Source organism: Mustela nivalis (genome assembly GCF_964662115.1).
Source record: "Mustela nivalis genome assembly, chromosome: 9".
NCBI classification, from domain to species: domain Eukaryota; kingdom Metazoa; phylum Chordata; class Mammalia; order Carnivora; family Mustelidae; genus Mustela; species Mustela nivalis.
In genome coordinates this window covers 109459716-109480690 of record NC_139028.1, presented here as the reverse complement: position 1 = coordinate 109480690, position 20975 = coordinate 109459716, and the positions used below count along the sequence as shown (strand labels likewise).

At 41.2% G+C, this 20975-nt stretch overlaps 1 protein-coding gene across 2 annotated transcripts; it reads right to left on the bottom strand.

Annotated features, from left to right (window-relative positions):
- Positions 1-398: 398 nt before the first annotated feature.
- MS4A7 (membrane spanning 4-domains A7) lies at positions 399-19657 on the bottom strand. 2 transcript variants are annotated; one of them, XM_082682900.1, is made up of 7 exons: positions 19515-19657; positions 15021-15180; positions 9793-9927; positions 8346-8402; positions 6408-6614; positions 3035-3136; positions 399-1614 (listed from the first exon to the last, which is right to left on the bottom strand). In XM_082682900.1, exons 2-7 carry the CDS (start codon positions 15165-15167, stop codon positions 1552-1554), a joined length of 711 nt encoding a protein of 236 aa, XP_082539026.1. In that variant the 5' UTR covers positions 15168-15180; positions 19515-19657; the 3' UTR covers positions 399-1551. The 2 variants fall into 2 exon arrangements, with proteins under 2 accessions (XP_082539026.1, XP_082539027.1); XM_082682901.1 differs by lacking the exon at positions 3035-3136 and having other exon boundaries at positions 19515-19656.
- Between the last annotated feature and the right edge of the window lie 1318 nt (positions 19658-20975).

Here is a 20975-nt window from a genome sequence, read left to right as displayed (position 1 = left end):
GAGCAGATATGACAGTTCAGAGCCTGTAAAGAAATTTAGGGACTCTGGCTTTAGAATGGGTTTGGAATGGCATAGAATGGGTTTGAACAGAGGAATGACATGGTCTGATTTTAGATGGGGAAAAAAGTCTGTTATTCGCTATATGGAGAACAAACCACCTGGTGTGGGTGCCCAGCTAGTTGCCCATTGCAGTAATGTCCGTGGGAGATGATGAGCCAGAAGACTCATGAGATGGTGAGAATTAATCAGACTCAGTATATTTTGAAGTCTTAATGATAGACTGGATATAGTGTATGAAAAAAACAACTCCTTGGTTTTTGGAAGATGATGTTTCAAAGGAAATTGACTCTGGAGAAGTGAGGGGGCTTAATAACTAGACAGGCCAAGGGGTCAAAAGCAACTTTTTCAAAAACATTTTTATTCAATTATAACAGATGCAAGAGAACCCAAGTCACCTACGTATGACACCAGCACCCAGATCAAGGAGAAGAACGTTTCTGCAAGCCCATAGACCCCCTGGGTTCCCTTCCTATAACTATCTACCCCCAAGGGCAACCACTGTCCTGCTTCTAACACCACCTGCTAATTCAGCTTGTGTTTAAACTTTATACACATACAGTATTTACTCTTTTATAAAAGGCCCTTCCCCCCCCCCCGCCCCGAACATTATGTTTGTGGGATCTATCTACATGGCTGCATGTAATTATAGTCTGCCCGTTCACATTACTGCTTAGTACTCCATTGTATGACTATACTACAATTTTTATTTCTCTCTTTTATTATTTATAGTCATTTGGATAGTTTCCTTTTGGAGGCAACTACGTGTATTGGCTCTATGACCATTTTTGTACATGTCATTTGGAAAACACGTGTATGCATTTCTGGGGCATCCTTGTCTTGGGATAGGACCCAAGGCCTAGATCCAGGGGACAATAGTGGGACCCTCTTTATTGGGTAGGTCATGTTATTTATTGTTTATTCCAATACAGTAACAGGGTGGACATTCAGTCTATATGGCTAATTTCTTATTTGGTCTAGAACTTAGATCGGGAAGAGCGTTATGATAAATTATAATCTCTGAAGCCACATATTTAAGAATAAAGTCATAAAATGAGACAGAATACCGAGCCACATTTAGTTGGCAGAAATGCACTTCAATTGGCAGAAATGGAGCCATATATTTTTAAAGTACTTCTAATTTAAAAGTTCTTGCAGTCCCTAATATCCAGTGTTTAAGCAACATAGTGTGAAACTAATACAGGCTCAGAGCCTGCAAAGCCACGTGACTTGGCCACTTCACACTAGCACAAGAGCGCACATTTTCTCTTCTTATTCATGGGTAGATGAATCACTTTCTGTTCAGCTTACCCACCTGGGCTTTTGAGAGATTATTTTCAAGAGCAATGAAATCGCTTACACTGAGCAAGTGCAACACCAAAGCTGTTTTCTGAAAGTTTCTTTCAGCGTCTGTAATAGCTGAAATTTCAGGAAATTCTAATCACACTTTGCCAGGAGTGCTGGATTTCTCCTTTTTTTTCTGAAGCGTTACTTTCATACATGACCTTGAAGAGCTTTTTGACATGCTGAATATGACCTTGGCAAGGAAGATGTGCTCTAGAAAAGAGAAAGTGTATTATTTTATTATTTTTTAAATTATTACTGTTATTTTAATTAACATATAATGTATTATTTGCTTCAGGGGTACATGTCTGTGAATAATAATAATATTAGTATTATTTTAATTAACATATAATATATTATTTGTTTCAGGGGTACAGGTCTGTGAATCATCAGTCTAGTAGTAGTCGTTACTAAAACCTTATTTTGGAGGCTTTCTTTGATCCATATTTAGAATGCATTCTCCCCACATGTTGTACAGTAGTAGCCTTTCCAACTTTACCAAAATATATAATTGATTCAGTATTAGTTTCAAATAGATTCCATTCTTTAATCTGCTAACCATGTTACCATTTAAGACCATAATTGAATCATTATTCTGTCCCTTTAAATAATTTCCTTAAAAAAAAAAAAAATATATATATATATATATATATATATATATATATATATATATATATATATATGGCTTTGGGAACCTGGGTGGCTCAGTGGGTTAAGTCTCTGCCTTTGGCTCAGGTCATGATCCCAGGGTCCTGGGATTGAGCCCCACATCAGGCTTTCTGCTCAGCAGGGAGCCTGCTTCCTCCTCTCTCTCTGCCTGCCTTTCTGCCTACTTGTGATCTCTGTCAAATAAATAAATAAAATCTTAAAAAAAAATCATGGCTTTTAGAGAAAAAGAGAAGATTTTTAAATTGTAATGTCACGCCCTAAGAAGGGATAAGGAAGAACACAGAAAGTATCAACAGAACAGAGATGCCCAATAAGATCTCATCACATAGCAGGAGAATGGAGCCCTGGAGACTCTACCAAGGCAGGTGGCTGTGACAAGAAGGAGGAGATGCCAGTTTTCATTCTCAGCCGGTTTGTCTGTGTCACTCATTGTCCATGTGATTTTATCCAACCCTCAGTTCTTTCATAAGGGCTGGGGGCCCGTGATTTCTGTTTGTTTGTTTAACATTTTATTTACTCATTTGAGAGAGAAAAAGAGAGCGTAAGTTAGGGAGAAGTGCACGGGAGAGGAGAGGGAGAAACAGACTCCCTGCTGAGCAGGGAGCCCGATGAGAGGCTCAATTCCAGGACCTCAATATCATGATCTGAGCCTAAAGTAGACACTTAACCGACTGAGCCACCCAGCAATCCTGAGGCAGATGATTTCTAAACCCATTCCAACCTCATATTAAGTGGTTCTCTAACTGACTTGCTGGCCAGAAGTCAGCCACTAATAATCTCAGATACCAGTGTCATCATGAAGGGGAACCCGTTCTTAGAACTCTCTCCTCACTATGAAAGTCGCCTTCTCCACGAACCACAGGACCAACAACTGACTCCTCTTTCTGACACTTTCTCAACCTGGATCATCACAGCTCAGATGCTGGGACCCAGCAAGCTTCGTGTGACATACCAGAGTACTCACCCCAGGGTTGCTGGAGTACACCTCTTTCCACCAAAGGATGGAAGCATATGCAGCCAGTGAGAGCTCCAGCACAGTGAAGACCAACATCACCACCAGCACCCCCTGTGAATCAAGCCAGGGATGGTTGGTGTCTGACCGCAGAGGGGAGCCTGGGGCTTAAAAGTTCCAGCAGTGGACAGAAAGGGAAGCGGCAGGAAGAGTAACCTTTCCTTTATCTCTAGTTTTTTAATGTTTATCTTTGTTATGATGTTTCTAGTGCGGATTTGTTTTTATTTATCCAGGAACAGTCTCCGTTCATACCTTCCATCTGAAATCTCATTTTTTTAAAAAAAATTCTGAAATTTTGCCGGTAATTTATCTTTGTATATTTCTTCTCTCCTTGGCCAACCTCCTGGAGCTCATGTTAGATGTGACCCTTTGTGCTTCACTGTGTCTTTCCTGTTAGCCTGTCACTCGTATTTTTCAGATTTCTATTGCAATGCGGTATGCTCTGTGTGATTTAATTAGACCTAAATTCCATCTCGCAATTTCTTTGGGTATATTGAGTTACAGTTTAACTGATACGCTGAATTTTTAATTTCAAAGATTATAATTTGCCCTTCTAATCATACTGTTCAGTTCTTTTTCAAATCTGCTTGTTCCTTTTTCTTACCATCATGTTCTTTTATTTTGATTTTTGCTCCTTTTTTATGCCTTTAATCATTTAAGACATTTTCATTATAGTCTTCCAAATTAGTATATAACCTCCAATTCTTGAGCTAACTTGATCTAACTTTCATATTTGTTCAATTTCCTGCTATTCCCCATTTATTCGATGTTTTTCAAAACATTTTCACTTTTAGGTGATTTAGCATATGGGTGGGGAGGGGGAATTTTTTAATATATAGGAGACCCAGTGGTTGGGTTTATGGATGACTCCCCAGTGGGAATTTTATGTTTGATTTTGATAGAACCTCAGGAGTTCCACAGACCCGGGAAGTTTTTAAGTTAATCCTTGTATTCGAGATTCCTTTATATTATATGTAATTTTCAATTTGGATGCCGTCCATCCCTGCCCATGGCTTGGTGAGATGAATCCACCCTAGCATCCTTTATGGCAGAGTTTCTTAATGCTTCCTGGGATGTTGGGCAGGGATTCCCTTGTCCTATTTTCAAAAATACAGTAAATATTCAGTCTCTGCTTTTAACGTTTTTGCAGGACACTCAGTGTGGTCCTGAAGAACTTCAGATTTGTCATGGGCATTAAAATGCCATTACCCCAGCTGGTAACCCCTGTGTTCCTGTCCAGACTTCTCTGGTTTTCTGGTCCCAGCTCTTGTTTGATTACCTGGATGCAGCATCCTTCTTAGCTCCTGGAACACAAGATGCCTTTCTTCCTTGATTTTTTCTTCCTTCTTTCAATCGTCCCTTCCTTCCTTCTTCCAACCTCAGGTATATATTTTAAATGTTTTGATGTATCACTTTGCTTAGGTGATCTTTGTGTTCATAAAGAAAGAATGGGTGTTTGGGGTCAGTCCTGTTGCAATTTCTCTGATTTTGCAGGAAGTTCTCTGGTTGTCTGAGAGCAGGAGACAGTTTGATGTACTGAGAGTAGTTTTCATCGAGTTAAACCTTCAGCATCCTGGCAGGGAGGATGTCTCCTTCACTCTCCCAGATTTGCCTGATGTCTGCCCTGCACCAGGGTAATGCTGTCTCCCAGGCTTCCTTGCACTGATTTCTAACCTGATGCATTTCTGTGCCCTTTCACTTCCTCAAGCTACAAGCCCTTCTACTTCCTCAGAAGGGTTGCTTTTGACAGCCTCTGGGTCACACGGGCAGGAACTTGCACACATTTTCTGGGATCCGTGAGACAGATCCAAGGGAAGAAGAGATTTGTCTCCCTGGCTTCTTGCTAGAGGAGTCACAAAGGAAGAAATTTTTCTCCTTAAAAAGGCCAGAGCTTATGGTTTTAAAACTATGAACCTATGGATAAAGGATTGACTAAGCCAGGATTTTTACCAAACAGGTGATGACCATCCAGCTTGGGGGGAATTGAGGCAAGAAAACGCTGCCCAGAGATGTTGGCATTTTTGCTAGGAGTGGAATCCACTAGTGGGCCATCTCCCATCCCCTTCTCCTTCTGCCAGCCTTCCTGGACCAAAGTATAGTAGTTATGTGCTTGGGCTTAAGTCCAAGTTTCTATAGCTAACTTACTGTGGCTACATTAATCGCAAATCAAGTAAAATTCAAATAAAGAGGGATATTTCTGCCTGTGTTGAGGGGGAAAGATGCCTGCTCAACAAAGGGGGCACCTCAAGAGCTAAACCTACTGAGAAAGGAATATTTTTTAATGTAAGAAAGACTGCTGACCACCTCTTCTTGGTCCATTTGTCTATGGATGGGCTCTTAGGTTGCTTCCATATCTTGGCTATCGTCAGTAATGCAGCAGTAAACACAAGGGTGCATGTGTCTTTTCAAACCAGCGTTTTTGTTTTCTTCGAGTCAATGCCCAGTAGTGCCAACACTTGTTCCTTGTCTTTCTGATACTAGCCATTCTGACACACATGGAGTGATACCTCACTACAGTGTTGAATTGCATTTCCTTGATGATTAGTGATGTTGAACGTCTTTTCATGTGTCTCTCTGCCATCTGGTGTGTCTTCTTTGGGAAAATAGCTATTCATGTCTTCTGCCCATTTTTATTTATTTATTTTTTAATTTTTTATTTTTTATAAACATATATTTTTATCCCCAGGGGTACAGGTCTGTGAATCACCAGGTTTACACACTTCACAGCACTCACCGAAGCACATACCCTCCCCAATGTCCATAATCCCACCCCCTTCTCCCAAACCCCCTCCCCCCAGCAACCCTCAGTTTGTTTTGTGAGATTAAGAGTCACTTATGGTTTGTCTCCCTCCCAATCCCATCTTGTTTCATTTATTCTGCCCATTTTTAAAGTTGGATTATTTGTTTTTCCAATGTTGAGTTGTGTAAGTTTTTATGTATTTTAGATATTAACCCCATATAGGATGCAAATATCTTCTCCCATTTAGTAGGTTGCCTTTTCTTTTTGTTGATGTTTTCCCTTGCTGTCTAGAAGCTTTTTTGTTTTGGGTGGAGTCTCAGTAATTTATTTCTGCTTATTTTTTCTTGCCAGACCAGACGTATCTTGAACCCACAGCCCTTCTTGATTTCCTATTTTGACATGGCACAATACATCCCCTAGATTTCACAGTCTGATGATAGGACTTTTTCAACCACATTTTTTTTTTTCCTGTCTGCTTCCAGGAGTTCAGATCAACAAGATACAGACTGCTGAAAAAGCAGAAATCATGCAAAAGAGAGAAGCTGAGATTTCACATGACAGGATATTGAGTCTGAAGCTACTTACTGTTAGACTGACGCTATCCAGAAGACAGCCCTTGAATTCATATATCGAATAATAGTTCATCGAATAAGGCAGTGTGGATAGATACTCCCTTTCTGAGTCACACCGTCTAGAAGCAGTCTCTAGGGCTGCCAGACCATCAGCAAGGAGGAAGAGGCCTGCTCCAGCAGTGAGAGAACTCACTGCACTTGAGGTCAGGCTGCTCACGGCCTGAAAAAGATAAATCTGTACTGGGATCTCACGGTAGAAGCAGCGTGTGATGCTGTTATCTTTCCATCCATTACACTACAGTGGCGCTTCCCTGAGTCTGTTTCCTCTCTAATCTGTGTACTCCTGGGGGCGCGGACTGTGTTTTATTCACCTCTGTATCCCTCTTCACTATCTAATTTATCCACCTGATATAATTAACACGTTTGTTGAGTGCAGTGCATGAACGCAGGAATGATTTCTTCGGGGTAGGGATTCTGGCTCCTTGGCTCTCTGCAGACAGAGGTGGCCCTGCTCAAACCACTACTAGTCTATTCCTTGACTTCCTCAACAGCCTTTGAATCATTCTGTTGCTTTAAGATGTTCTAGAATATGGTCTTTGGTGGTCTCTGTGCCTTTTCTTTCCATAACACTGGAGAAGCTGGAATACTTATCTATAGGTGGGTCAGGCCTGAGAACCACATGGACCACACTCTCTCCTGAGTTGTGTTCTACATTTTAGAGTAAAGGTTTCTCACACAATATGGTTCCTCTGCAAAGAAACTGAAGTGCTAGATTCTGTGCTAGGTTCCCAGTATATGTTCTTTTCTAATTAAACATCATTATAGGATACTATGGGGTGGGAGAATGGTTGCTCTTCCGTCTTCTCCCTGGACCTGGTAGCTATGTGGCTTCAAGTGCTGAGTTACCGAAGGAAGAGCAGAAGTGGGTAGTGCCTTTGCCCAGAGCTGCCACATGGGTAATGGAACCCACATGTTGGCTTCTGTCTTATGTATGAAGCCCACATCATGCTCAAATATAGTTTTCCCTTTTAGGGTGTTCAGGACACTTGGAAAGCCACCTGTGAGATCCAAATGTTCATCTTCCACATTTTATAAATGAGAATACCGAAACCCAGAGAAGGAAGGAACTTTTTTGAGCACACAGATGGGTCAGTCACAGCACTGGGACAAGAGTATAGGTTTCCTGGTTCCAAGTCCAGAACTCCATCCAATGGGGTAAACATTTCAAAATTCTGTCCACTGATTCTGGGGTTTAGATTCTAGCTTCAAGTACCAGGAACACATACCAGCTTCACACACCATCTTAGGTTCCCTCATCCATGGCTAACTACACCTTGGATCTTCCTGAATCAGGATGTGGCTTTTCCCTGAGTCATCTTTGTGAGTGTGTGGAAAGGGAAAAGGAAAGGTTGCAATGAGAGGATCAAAGACCCCACCCACACATTCCCGACTTTTGTCAGGAAAGTGGCTACAGTCTGCTAATTTCTTGTTTCTGAGGGGGTGGAGGAGCTAACCGCAGGATCTAAGCCCACACACCTGTGCCTCTGACCTTTCCATTTAGGAAACTGATTCATTATGAGACAGGTTTTTCCAGAAAAAGAAGGTCTAGGCTCTAGCTGGGATGGTCATCTACCCTATTCAGGGCCAAGATAACAAACTATAAAGACTCCATGGTGTATTTAAAAATTTCTACTGTTTAAGCAACTGAGGTAAATCTCCAGACGTGGAATATGATCCAGGAGGACATTGTGTAGGGGAAGAGCACCTGTCTAGAAGGTAGGGAATTTGATGTTACCACCTGGTTCTGCCAGTGGACCAGTGCTGAGAATTTGGGTTCTCTACCCTGCTCATAGCCATTTTCCTAACTTGTGAATGGAAACTAAACTAGGGTAATTAACTGTCAAACTCCCTTTATTCCAATGAGCTGAGATTTGATAGTTCTTATACTTACAAAGGGCTTAGTTGCTTTTTTCCCAGAAATAATTGAGAGGGATCCAGTAATGGCAAACTGCTCAGAAAAGAGAGAAACAGTCAGTTCAGTTGTCTAGTGGAAATGTGGAAATCTACTCTCAATGCTTATGTTGACTGAAGAAATCCAGAGGATCTGGATTTATGTTAGCAAAAGTCGCTGTGAGCTGAGGTGGCCTAGAGAGGAGGTGTACAGGGAGGGAGGAGAGTAGTGCTGAATTACAAGGTGGGGAGAGTGGAGGTTGAGAAAGACCAATGACTTGAAGGGATAGGAAGGTGAGAGCAGCCAAAAGAAGCACTTAGGAAAGGGTCTCTTATGGCACAAGGTACAGAAACACATGGGCTTCAAGTATTAGTGGAGGGGACCTGTGTTAGACTAGCTGCTGAGGAAGGTGGGAAGTTATAGGGACAGATGTGAAGAGTCATCCTGAAGCCCCAGAACTCAGTATTTGAGACCAGGGGTGCTTCAGATCCAGCTGGTGGAGGAAGAATGTTTGGAGAAGCTGAAACATTGGTTAAGCTTGTGGCTTTTAGGGGTTGGGTAGTCAAGACAAAGAGGGTCCAGCATGACCTATTTCTACCTTTCATAAGGGAATATGGGAACCACAACTACTGATCAGATAGACATATAGGACAAATTATGCTCTGGGGGCAGGAGCACAGCTTCCTTGCCTCACTGCATAGTTTGTGTTCACACAGAGGCTATATCCATACAGTGATGGTGCCTTTGTAGAGTTCATTTGCCCAGAATGTGTGCTTTTTTCTCATTTTGTACAAGATACTACATGGGAAATAAGTGGCCCTTTGTGGGAGGCATGACTAGGCCCTGGCTTTCTTCAAAGAAAAATATTAACTAGGACCTTCTCCATGAGTGATTCAATGGAAAGCAGCAAAAAAGTTTTCCAAATTCTCAGGATTACTTCTGTACAGATAACAAGAGTCTTTGCTTCCTGTGAATCTTACCATTGCCATTTTAATTCCCTGCCATCTGTATAAGCTGCCAGTGGTGCTCATTCTATTTTAAAAATGATCTTTTTACTCCCTACCTGGCAGGTGGATTATTCTTAAACTGGAGGAAATCCAATGGCCTTATCAAAAGCCCAAAGAAGAATGTGAAAAATCTTCCATTATTCCAAAGGTAGGCTGTGACGCCAGGTAAGAAATGCTGGACTGATATGTCCACTGTATGACCCTCTTGTGTCCTGCCCCAGTGAGCCACTCCTTGGGGTGCTGACACAGGAGGAGGCGATTAAACCCCTCTGCTGCTCTTCCTGCATTGGAGAAATGTGATGTGGCACAATGACAGAGGGAAAGTCAGAGGCCTTGGCTGCCTTGTCCTCTATCCCTACCTCTTGAGAGTCATGGAGTGACTTAGTACCTACTTAGCATTTAGAAAGCATGTCGTCTCTTGGAGACCCCACTCTACTCACACATGGTGCTCCTACAAATGGATACCAAGACATCAAAATGGTGGAAACTGTTGGCTTGAAGTGGGAAGAGTAGGGAGCAGAAACCAAAATGGCCCCCAAACTTGAAATCAACAGGCAACACAGGATCTGGATAACCTACAAGAGATAAGAAGGAAAATTTTAAGAACACATAAACAGATGAAAGTGACTGTTTGAATGTAAATTGTGTTTATAAAGAGTATAAAATATGCTATAATTGCTATAATTTGTCATATTAAAAAGGAAAAAAGGGACACCTGAGTCGCTCAGTCAATTAAGCCTGCTTAAAATTCTCTCTCTCCCTTTCTCTCTGCTCCCCCGCTCTGCTCATGTGTGCTCAATCTATCTCTTCTCTAACAATTAATTAATTTACTTATTTATTTTATTTACTAAAAGGGGGAAAATGTGTTACAAGGAGTCAGTAAACATTTTCTAAGAGAAGGAAATCCATGTATAACCAACCTCTTCTTTCTGATAGGATTATTAAATTAGCAAGTCAGGAAGTGATCATATGTACACTTTAACTTTGTTTTTGTTTTGTTTTGTTTTGTTGTTTTTTTTTAAGATTTTATTTATTTATTTGACAGACAGAGATCACAAGTAGGCAGAGAGGCAGGCAGAGAGAGAGGGAAGCAGGCACCCTGCTGAGCAGAGAGCCCGACTCAGGGCTCAATCCCAGGACCCTGGGATCACGACCTGAGCCAAAGGCAGAGGCTTTAACCCACTGAGCCACCCAGGCGCCCCTAACTTTGTTTTGAAAAAGATAACTGACAATTTGTTATTCTTATTGTTCTAGGAAAAGCAAATGGAGAAAATTTTCCTGGACACTAGTTCAGTTAGATGGATGTAGAAAGCAAACTTATCAAGGAAGAGTTAACAAAGGACTCAATTTTTTTATTTGAATTCATTTCAGTTGAAATAAAATAAGGTAGAAAGTCTTTAGTGCCATAATCCATTTTGTTCATCATTGGATTTTAATAATAATTACTATTTTCATGACATTAGTGATAATTATGAATATCTATATTTGTTGAACACTTTCTACACTCTGATTATTCTTCTCATCTTATTTATGGGTGAGAAAAATGAGGCACCAGGTTAAAAATAGTTTGTATAAAACCACACAAATGGCGAAGTGGGAGAGCTAGGTTTTAGCCCTATTACTTTGATCTGGAACCCACACTGTAACCCACTATTTAATGCACATGCAATTTAAAGTTGGTATAAACATAGGAGAAATAACCTAAAGTCAAGAGAATTCAAAAATTCATATAATTAATATGTATTAAATATCTGTTTTGGGTCAGCACCAGGGAAATGAAGCAAATGAAAATCACTGCCACTGGCCACGTATTTTGTGCTTTACAGATATGTTCCTTGGAAAGTATAGAACGAATTAAGAGTAAAGTAACATGAAATGAGGTCCAAAAAGTAGTGGCAGCATGGTGCAAACCACGTAGGACTTTGTAGGCTATTTTACGAATGTTGCCTATCATTCTAAGTAAAAAGGGAAATGAAGTGGATAATTTTAAGTGAAGAGATTACATGATTCAATTTATATATTTAAAGGATCGTTCTACCTGCTGTGTTGAGAATAGATCATAACGAAACAGAGTAGGGAGATCAATAAGGAAGACGTTGCATTAATTCATGTGAGATGATGTTGACTTCACAGAAGATGTTGACCATGGAGATAGCAAGATGGAGTTGGATCCTAGATGCGTGATGAAGATTAAATCTGTAGGGTTTGCTGAGAGTTTGTGGATTATGAAACATAGGGATGAAGGTTGCCTCCAAGGGTTTTGGTTTGAGCATCTGAAATGATGGAACTGACAGTGATCTGATCTGGGAATGTTGTATGAGGGGTGGGTCTGGGGACAAAGATGATGATTTCAGTCTGGGACAGGTTAGGGGAGAGATATCTAGTAGATAACCCGGGGGTTGGGTAAATAAATCTTAAGTTTAGAGGAGAGAGCCAGGAAAGGGATATAGTCCCCCCCCCCAAAGTTGTAAGAGAAGATAATATTTAAAACTCTATTACCAGTTGGGATCACTATTGCAGCAGATACAGAAACAAAATAGAATTAAGGACTGCACTATCAAATACTGCAAATGTAGGATCTGAGAAATAAATAGGAATGGTAAAGGAGTATAAAAGGACAAGCCAAGAGGGAAGGAGGGAAACCAGAAGAACGTGGTGTGTAAGAAGCCAAGTGAGTAAAATATTTCAAGTAGGAGAGTGTAGTCAGCTGCGTAAAACACTTCTATTAGTTCAAGAACATTAACAACTGAGACTCGGAAATTAGGTTACTAATGTGGAGCAATGGGGGCAAATGACATTAGGTGTGATTCAAGAGAGAATATCGCTCTGGAGGAACTGGAAACATGGACTTCCTACCCCTTAGAGGAATGTTGCTGGGAAAGCAACTGGCCAGTGGGCAATAGTTGAAGGGAGTGTGAAATTATAATTATTTGTTTCTGCTTTTTTGTTCTCAGGATGGGAGAAATTACTGTAAGATTCTGTGCTCATGGGACTGATAAAAATTTTTACAGAGAGAATAAAGAGACTTACTGGAACGAGTAATAAGGGATAGGATCTATTGCACAAAGGGAGGGTTATCATCAGTTAGAAGATCATATTGGTAATGGAGAGGGGAGGGAGAATATATGGCACAGATGTAATTGCAGATGTGTAGCAGCTTGTGGACATTCTCTCCAAATTGCCTCAATTTTTTTTTTAGTATTTTAGGAAGCAAGGTAATCAGTGGAGAAGGAAGAAGCATCAGAGGTTTCAGGAGATAGAATGTATGAAATAGTTATCTGGGGTAGTAGGTAAGTGAATAGATGAAGGAAAGATTATGTTCTTTTCAGACAACGTTTACCATCCATCTGAGGTTACGGTCATAAACCAGAAGTGGAGTCCACATTGGATTTTCAGCCAAGTTTAGTTGCATGGGTTCAGGTGTAGAATAGGCAAATGGGCAGAGCTAGAAGTAAAACAATGTTGCTGTTTTTCCTGAAGATTATGCCTTAAGTTGAGGAACACAAGGCTGTTGAGGGTGTTCACAAGTGAGAGTGAACTATGGGATGTTGGGTAGGTGAGAAAGGCTCTATGAAATAGGGATATTATCAATAAGTCAGGGAGGTTAAAGAGAGAGTCAACGTAGAGTCAGAGGGAATTAATCTGGAAAGGTCAGAGTTGGTGGAATATGGGATGCTCGAAATGTAGGTAACGGTGGCTTTATTGCTGTTAGTATTGATAAGGCCCAGGGTATGACTCATAGAATGTTTGACTAAGGAAGGATGGACAAGATACCTGGGGAGAAGAGGTCAAGGAACAGAGAGGATGTGATACTGGAGGGATCATAAACATGAAGATTGAAGCAGTTAAGTCTTAATATGGCAGGATGACAAACATTGATTTGTTTTATTTTCAAGCAACACATTCATCAAAAGATTTTTCTAAGGATGATCACTTTTTAAATTTTCCAGTACATCATTTAATGTTATTTCCTAAGCACTGATTATTTTTATGGTTTTTTTTTAAAGATTTTATTTATTTATTTGACAGACAGAAGTCACAAGTAGGCAGAGAGGCAGGCAGAAAGAGGAGGAAGCAGGCTCCCCGTTGAGCAGAGAGCCCGATGTGGGACTCGATCCCAGGACCCTGGGATCATGACCTGAGCCGAAGCCACCCAGGCGTCCCTATTTTTATGTTTTTAAACTAAACTCGGTCTTCTGAAATTTTAATTCTCCTACCAATTCTCGATTATTCCAAATACTGGAATTACCTAATAGAATCTTTTGAAGATCAAAAGATTTTAATTGTTTTAATTGTTTAAATTGCTTGAGATAATTATTTTTTCCCATGCTCAAAATATAGATAACTTTTTCAAAATACAGATAACTTTTTAAAAATATCTTTTTTGGGGGTTAGAAGACTGAATTAGGATTTTTCAAGTAATATGTAAAAAGAGTCATTATGTGGTTTTTTAAAGGAAGTGGGAGTGAGCTGTATCTGGGTTGGTTAGTGAGGGGTAGCTCAGTTGGTTATGCCTGTGCCTGAGGTTCAGGTCATGATCCCTGGGTCCTGGGCTCTAGGCCCACACTGGGGCTTCCTGCTCAGCAGGGAGCCTGCTTCTCCCTCTTCTCCTCCTCCTCCCTGCTTGTGCTCTCTCTTTCTGTCAAATAAATAAGTAAAATCTTTAGAAAGAAAAGTGGGAGTGAATTACTTAGTTGGATGACATGAGATTCTAAAGTAGGAGCTTTTAGAGATGGAGAGGGGAAGATTGATCTAGAAGTGTCCCTGAGAAACAAAGAATGGATTGCTTTCATTTCCAGGCCCAGAAGGAAGGTAGCAGTGGAAACAATGCCCAAGGGTTTCTGTTTACACAAAAGATTTGGAGGCTTTTGAGAAACACCTTCAGGAATGAGGAGGATTATGAAGTTAACTGATCCTGAATTCCAGAGGCCACAACTAGGCAGGTTTCCAAAGTTGGAAATGAGTAGGAGTCAGGTCTTAAAAGGGATATTCAGAGCCAGGTGGGAATTACAGTCCTGGAGAAGGGAGTTGGGGGCAATTGGAGGGGGAGACGAACCATGAGAGACTGGACTCTGAGAAACAAACTGAGGGTTTTGGAGGGGAGAGGGGTGGGGGGTTGGCTGAGCCTGGTGGTGGTATTAGGGAGGGCAGGTATTGCATGGAGCACTGGGTGTGGTGCATAAACAATGAATTCTGGAACACTGAAAAGAAATTTAAAAAATAAATAAAAATTTAAAAACATAATAAAGTCCTGGTATGACTGGAGACACTTGGATGTCTTATAGATAAGTGAACAGGGAGAACATGTACAGTGAGGTTAATCCAGACTGTCTCATCTCAAAATGGTTAAGAAATAAGCTCAAAACAGAAAAATCTAATTTAACTTTATGGAGTAAAATCATGTGTTTAAATCCAAAATCGACTATATTAGAGACAAGTTGCAAGATACTTTTTGGGTACAAATTTCAAGTAAAGACCTAGTGGTTTTAGTTTATAGAAAAGCCCGAGTTGGATAGAGTCTTCCCATAAAGCCCCATTTCGTGTCCAAGTTAGCCGGGAGTCAGACAGAAAAAAAATCAAAGACTCTCCCAGATCCACTATAGATCTGTAACCAGAAGACAGTCACCACATTTCCCCCAGGGTTCCCCTTGCAGCTACATCAACTTACTCCAAGGACTGTAGCTTCTTCCTTCAGACTGTTCTGTGGGTTATCTTCCTTTTGGTAGCTGTGCTTGGGTTTTTCTCTTTTGAGGATGATGATGCCATTTGGAGTAAAGGAGTCAAAGTCTCCTTTGGTCTTGGACTGGAACAGCATGATGCTGGGGGTGCTGGAAGAGGCAGTGAATTCATTTAGGACCCAAGGTTCAACTTGAAGCTGTGAAACCGTTAAAGATTTTTCTCCATTGCCTAAGGGGGGGCCTGTCCTTTAGGAACAAAACTGAAGGTGGGGAGCAGTGGAAGCGTTGGAAGGCCAGCACGCTTGGCACAGTCCATCCATCCACGTGGACAGGAAGCATTGTGGACAGGAGGCGCTGGAGGAAAACTAAGCATTTTGAGGAGTCCCACAGTTGAGAGGTAGACAATTTGTATAGAACTTACCTTGCAGCCTTGAGTGTATCCACCTCACTGTCCTTCCAACCAGCTCTGCTTCCAGCCCCCCTCTCATAGCCAGGTGCGGCTACTTCACCTGTGCTGCGTTCCCACACCCATGTCCCCGAATTGTACTTTCACATGCACCTGTACTGCTCAGTCTTCCATCAGAGTCTTGTTTCCTTTCCATTCAGGTGCTGGTTACTCCTAGTCCACATCTCTTTCTTGTATCGGTCCTGTCCCACACGGAATGACCCCTTGCATATAGTAGCTCAATGATTGTTAATATGAACTTTTATTTAACTCCTGCTAATTCTGGGCACTACGCCATAGTAGCTTTAATCTTTATAACAACTTGGGTGTTACTAACTCCACGTCATGCATTAGAGACTCAGGACTAATAAGTTCAAGTGATTTTTATTATATGAAATACACAAAGTGCTCAGCCTGGCGCACTGAAAGTGTTTAACACATGGTAGCAAATAAAATTATTATTATTTTTAAAAGATTTTATTTATTTATTTGACAGACAGATCACAAGTAGGCAGAGCAGCAGGCAGAGAGAGAGGGAGTAGCAGGCTTCCTGCTGAGCAGAGAGCCTGAGGTGGGGCTCGATCCCAGGACCCTGAGATCATGACCTGAGCTGAAGGCAAAGACTTAACCCACTGAGCCACCCAGGTGCCCCAGAAATAAAATTATTATTATCCTATATTTGCATGACAGTCTGAACCAAGTCGATCTGGCTCAGAAGCTTGTAACAGTTTTCTCAATACCACATTAATTCTCCTCATCTTCCCTTCTTTCCTAACATTGGAAGTTCCAGTGTAGACTCAAGAGGCATGTCGCCTGCTGCCCACCAGCTCAGCAGTATTGCTGAGCCTCTGTGGTGTGAACAGCAGAGTCCAGCCACTGGGATGCTCCTTAGATTTGTTCTCAGTACAACATTCTCCCCCTTGAAGGCCGTAGTTTGAATAAAGGCTTGTGATAATCTGATGGTGCCACAGTTCTGTTCCCTGATCCTTCTCCTCAACATCCAGGTTCTCCTGGAGGGAGTGCATAACCTATAAAGATTGAAACTGGCATCTATAATCTCATTACCAGTGAGGGAGATGGGAAGGGACATCGAGCTGGAAGTCCAATGTGTCAGTTTGCACATTTGAGCATTATGTCTTGGAGAACAGTCCTGTGCTTGTGTTCTATACCCATCGGTTATTACTAAATATAAGCAAGTTGTTTTAGCCACTTCATAGGTTCATGGTGAGGGAGAGATGAGATGATGAATGTAATGGCTTCAACATAGAACAGAGGCACATGATATACTCTCAATACATATTAGTCGTATCTAAAACTCAGTAGGATTCCAGAGATATTTATTTGCTGGCCATGGGCAGGTTATTGCCCTTCATTTATCCTTCCTGACTGGTTAATTTGAGCCATTCTGACTGGTGTGAAGTGGTATCTCATTGTGGTTTTGATTTGCATTTCCCTGAACCCAAGTGGTGTTGAGTATTTTTTCATGTGTCTATTAGCTATTTGGATATCTTCTTTGCAGAAATGTCTGTTCATGCCTTCTGCCCATTTCTTGATTGGATTATTTGTTCCTTGGGTGTTGAGTTTGATAAGTTCTTTATAGATTTCGGATATTAGCCACAGGAACATTTCTGACCTTGGACATTTGGTCCCATATTCCTGGTAAATTGGCTTCTGCTGAGTTCCTGTGGTTTACTAACTCAAAGGGCTAAGTAGACCCCTTTCTCTTTCTAGTCTTAATTACCAGTCTCTTGGGGTTCAACCACTTTGTCATAAATTGCAGGATTTCCTCCTTTGTAAGGCAGACCATGAGGACACTGTGCTAAGTGGAACAAGCTGGTCACAGAATGACAGAAACTGAGTGACTGAACTTACATAAGGTACCTAAAATAGACTCACTCACAAAGGCAAAGACTAGAATGGTGGTTGCCAGGCTCTGGGAAAGAAGGAATGGGGAATGGCTGCACAATGGGTATAAAATTTCTGTTGTGCAAGGTAAGTTCTAGAGATCTGCTGCACAGCATTGGGCCTATAGGTAGACCAACTGTACTATACATTTAAAAATCTTTTAGAGAGTAGATATCATGTTAGGTGTTCTTACCACAATAAAAACCTAAAAAATTTTTTTAAATCCCAATTTAGGATTTTAAAAACAATAGTCTCTAGTTCTGGTTCCTTTCCTATAGGAGTTCTGTAGGATTCCTTCCTATATTTTTCAGTCCTCATACCCAAGGACTACAGGATATACTTGATTCTAGTCCTGAGGCTAGGACCTGGAAGCCTCCTTGGTACAATTACCATACTCTGGATACCATGTACATTTCTTTTCTTTTCTTTTCTTTTTTTTCAAAGATTTTATTTATTTACTTGACAGACAGAGATCACAAGTAGGCAGAGAGGCAGGCAGAGAGAGAGGAGGAAGCAGGCTCCCCGCTGAGCAGAGAGCCCGATGTGGGGCTCGATCCTAGGACCCTGGGATCATGACCTGAGCTGAAAGCAGAGGCTTTAACCCACTGAGCCACCCAGGCGCCCCCATTTATTTTCTTTTATTATTTTTTTAATTGTTCTGTTTGAAAGCGTATATAACATAGCAAATACAATGAAAAAGGAAATACATTTTGAAGAAGAAAATGAAGTTACTTAAATCCCAACTTCTGCCCAGTAACTAGCATTGCATACATATCCTTTGCATTCTTGCATTTTCTCCTTCTTCTTTCTTTTTATGTGTTTACACACCTTCAGGGTTCTGCATAAACAGAATCATTCTATCCATGCCGGTTAGAGATCTTTCTGCATTCAACATTATTCTGTGGACATCTCTGACACTAATGAATGTCGGTGATAAAAATCCTAAACTTAGGAGCCAAGTGGTACATTCTGACACACGGTACAATGTGGATAAACCTTGAAGGCAGTATGTGAAGTGAAATAACCAGTCACAAAAGGACAAATATTGTATGAAGGCACTTCCGGGAGGCAGCCGGAGTACTCAAGTTCATCAGGACAGAAAGTAGAACAATGGATACCATGGCCGGGAGGAGAGGGAAATATGGGATAGAGCTTAATGGGCACGGAGTTTCATTCTGGGAAGATGAAAAGTTCCGGAGTTCATTGGTGGGGATGGTTGCACGAGAATAAAGATATACTAAATACCACTGAATGATACACTTAAAAATGGTTAAAAGGCTAAGTCTTGTGTTATGTATATTTTACCACAATAAAAAAGACAGTGTATCCAAATGAATGATGTTTCAAAATTCATTTAACCAGTGAAGGTTATTTGGATTGTTTTCATCTCTCTCTCTCCTCCCTCCTTCCCTCCTTTTCTCTCTCTCTCTCTCCTTACCATTATGAACAATGCTATAGTGAACGTCTTTGCACTTCTGTGGTGCCTCATCTATTCAACTATCTCCTCAGAGTAACATTTAGAAGTTGATTTGCGGAGTTTAAGGCTATGATACATGTATTGCTACTTTTTTAGGGGGAGTTCTATAGAGCCAGCATTCTTTGTGGTTTCATAGGAGTCTCCAGACTGATGCCATCACCCACAGTCTCCAAAGTCTGAGAGGGATGCTTGGTCCCTCCACATCTGTCAAGTGGAGGCAAACTTGGGGTGGCCCACAAATTTTCCAGACAGTTCTAAAACCCCCACTTTGGAGACAAATCATAGCTTAGAAGACAACTGCTCTGCATCCAGCAACCTTCTCTATGACAGGAATAGAATGGAACCTTGGGGTCCTAATGCAGGATCCAGTCTAATCGCACAATATTTTCTGAGAGCATATTCTGTGTAAAAATGAATGACATGCCAAGAAATGCAGAGACTTGTAGAAAATCATCACCTCAATTCTTGAAGGGAACCGAAAGATTGTTTCACCCAATTCTTTTGTTTGGGAAGTAGGTAAACTAATCATCAGAGCAGGGAATTAACTCACCAGTCATGCAGGGACTCAGAAGAAAGAATAAGAATCTGATTCCTGGCTGGTTATTCTAAGGACAGTCGTCTCCCCCCAAAATTCAGGATTCAAACCAAGGTGCCCACCTGTTCTTGTAGCCGAGTCCTGCAAGTGGTGGTTGGTGGGCCAGCTCTCTGCTGGGGAGCTCTCAGCCAGAACTTCCTACTTGCTGTTCCTGCCAGAATGATCTTGCTCCTCTGCTCTCAAGCCTCTGAGACTTCCTGCCTCTTTCTCAGAGCAGTAGCTATGATTACGCAAGATAAGAGCTTCGGTGTACTTATAGTCAATACATGAAAAGTACCTCTGCTTTCTTTTTCTAAATTTCAAGGACTGGAAACTGACACAAAAAAATACAAGTAACACATAAGAATAAATAGCTCGTGTACAGTGTAAGAGAATGGTCGAGCTTCATTCTTCTACATATAGCTGCCCAGTTTTCCCAGCACCATTTATTGAAGAGACTGTCCTTTTTTCACTGTATATTTTTTCCTGCTTTGTCGAAGATTATTTGCCCATAGAGTTGAGGAGCACTGGGTGTGGTGAAAAAATAATGAATACTGGTTATGCAGAAAATAAATTTAAAAATAGAAAGAAAGAAAGAAAGAAAGAAAGAAAGAAAGAAAGAATAAATAGCTTGTGAAGACTAGTGACTTGCACGATCCCAGTTAGAATTCATTTCCCCTATTCCTGTAGGTAAGTCAACTAGTTTATCTGAGCCTGAGTTTTTGGTCTACTGAATAGGGATGGATAATAGGGATTCCACTGTTGGCTGTTGGGAGGACTAAAGAGAAAAGATGCAAAGAGCTTACAAAAAGTAGGTACTCCGTAACTAGTGATAACAGTGATATTCATTTTGGATTTGGGAGAATTTATTTATTTTCCCATTTCCCAGGCTCTTGGCAAATTGAAAGCAACCTCTGGGGACTTGCTGCCCAACTGTCATTTTTTTGGGTGCTTTTTTATCTCTCTGCCTCTGGCTTTGTATCTCCCCAATAACTTCGTGCTCAGGCAAGTCCAGGCACATCTTGGGGAGGATACAGTAGATGGAAGTCAGAAGCACAGCCATCTAGACTGCATACAAGCTCACATGCTGGGAAGTAGGGGTACTGAAGGGACATTGTTGCCACCTTAACATTCCTTTTAAGACTGCTTGGAGAACAGCCTCTGCTCAGAAGGACAGAGATTAAGATGGCTCTGGAAAGTGTGATCTGCACACCAAGAGCTGGTAGCAATTCACTTCCTCAATTTCCTGAAGGTGGCAAAGCTGTCCCCTGAGAGAGGAACAAAACTAAATCAGGGGTATTTAAAGAACTCATAAAATCTTGGAGAGAAATTTAGCAAATTTAGAAATTTCGTCCTTTTATCTCCAAGTGAGGTATCTACTGAAGGAGACTACCACAAATGACTCATCATGTCAGTGGAAGAAGTAGGACTAGAATCCAAGTCTCTTGGCTTCTGGGTCAGGATGTGCATCAGGGCAACAGTCTGTCACTTTGTCATCATCTCCATGCTCATGGCCAACATCATCATCATTGAGAAAAACCCTC

What these genes read in the sequence shown, in the direction of transcription:
- MS4A7 (XM_082682900.1), bottom strand. Translation starts at nt 15,167, where the DNA reads ATGCTGTTCCAGTCCAAGACCAAAGGAGACTTTGACTCCTTTACTCCA. An exon ending in AAGAAGCTACAGTCCTTGGA is followed by an intron (nt 9,928 to 15,020) that starts GTAAGTTGATGT and finishes TATCTCTTGTAG; the next exon opens with GTTATCCAGATCCTGTGTTG. An exon ending in TGGATAGCGTCAGTCTAACA is followed by an intron (nt 3,137 to 6,407) that starts GTAAGTAGCTTC and finishes CTTGATTCACAG; the next exon opens with GGGGTGCTGGTGGTGATGTT.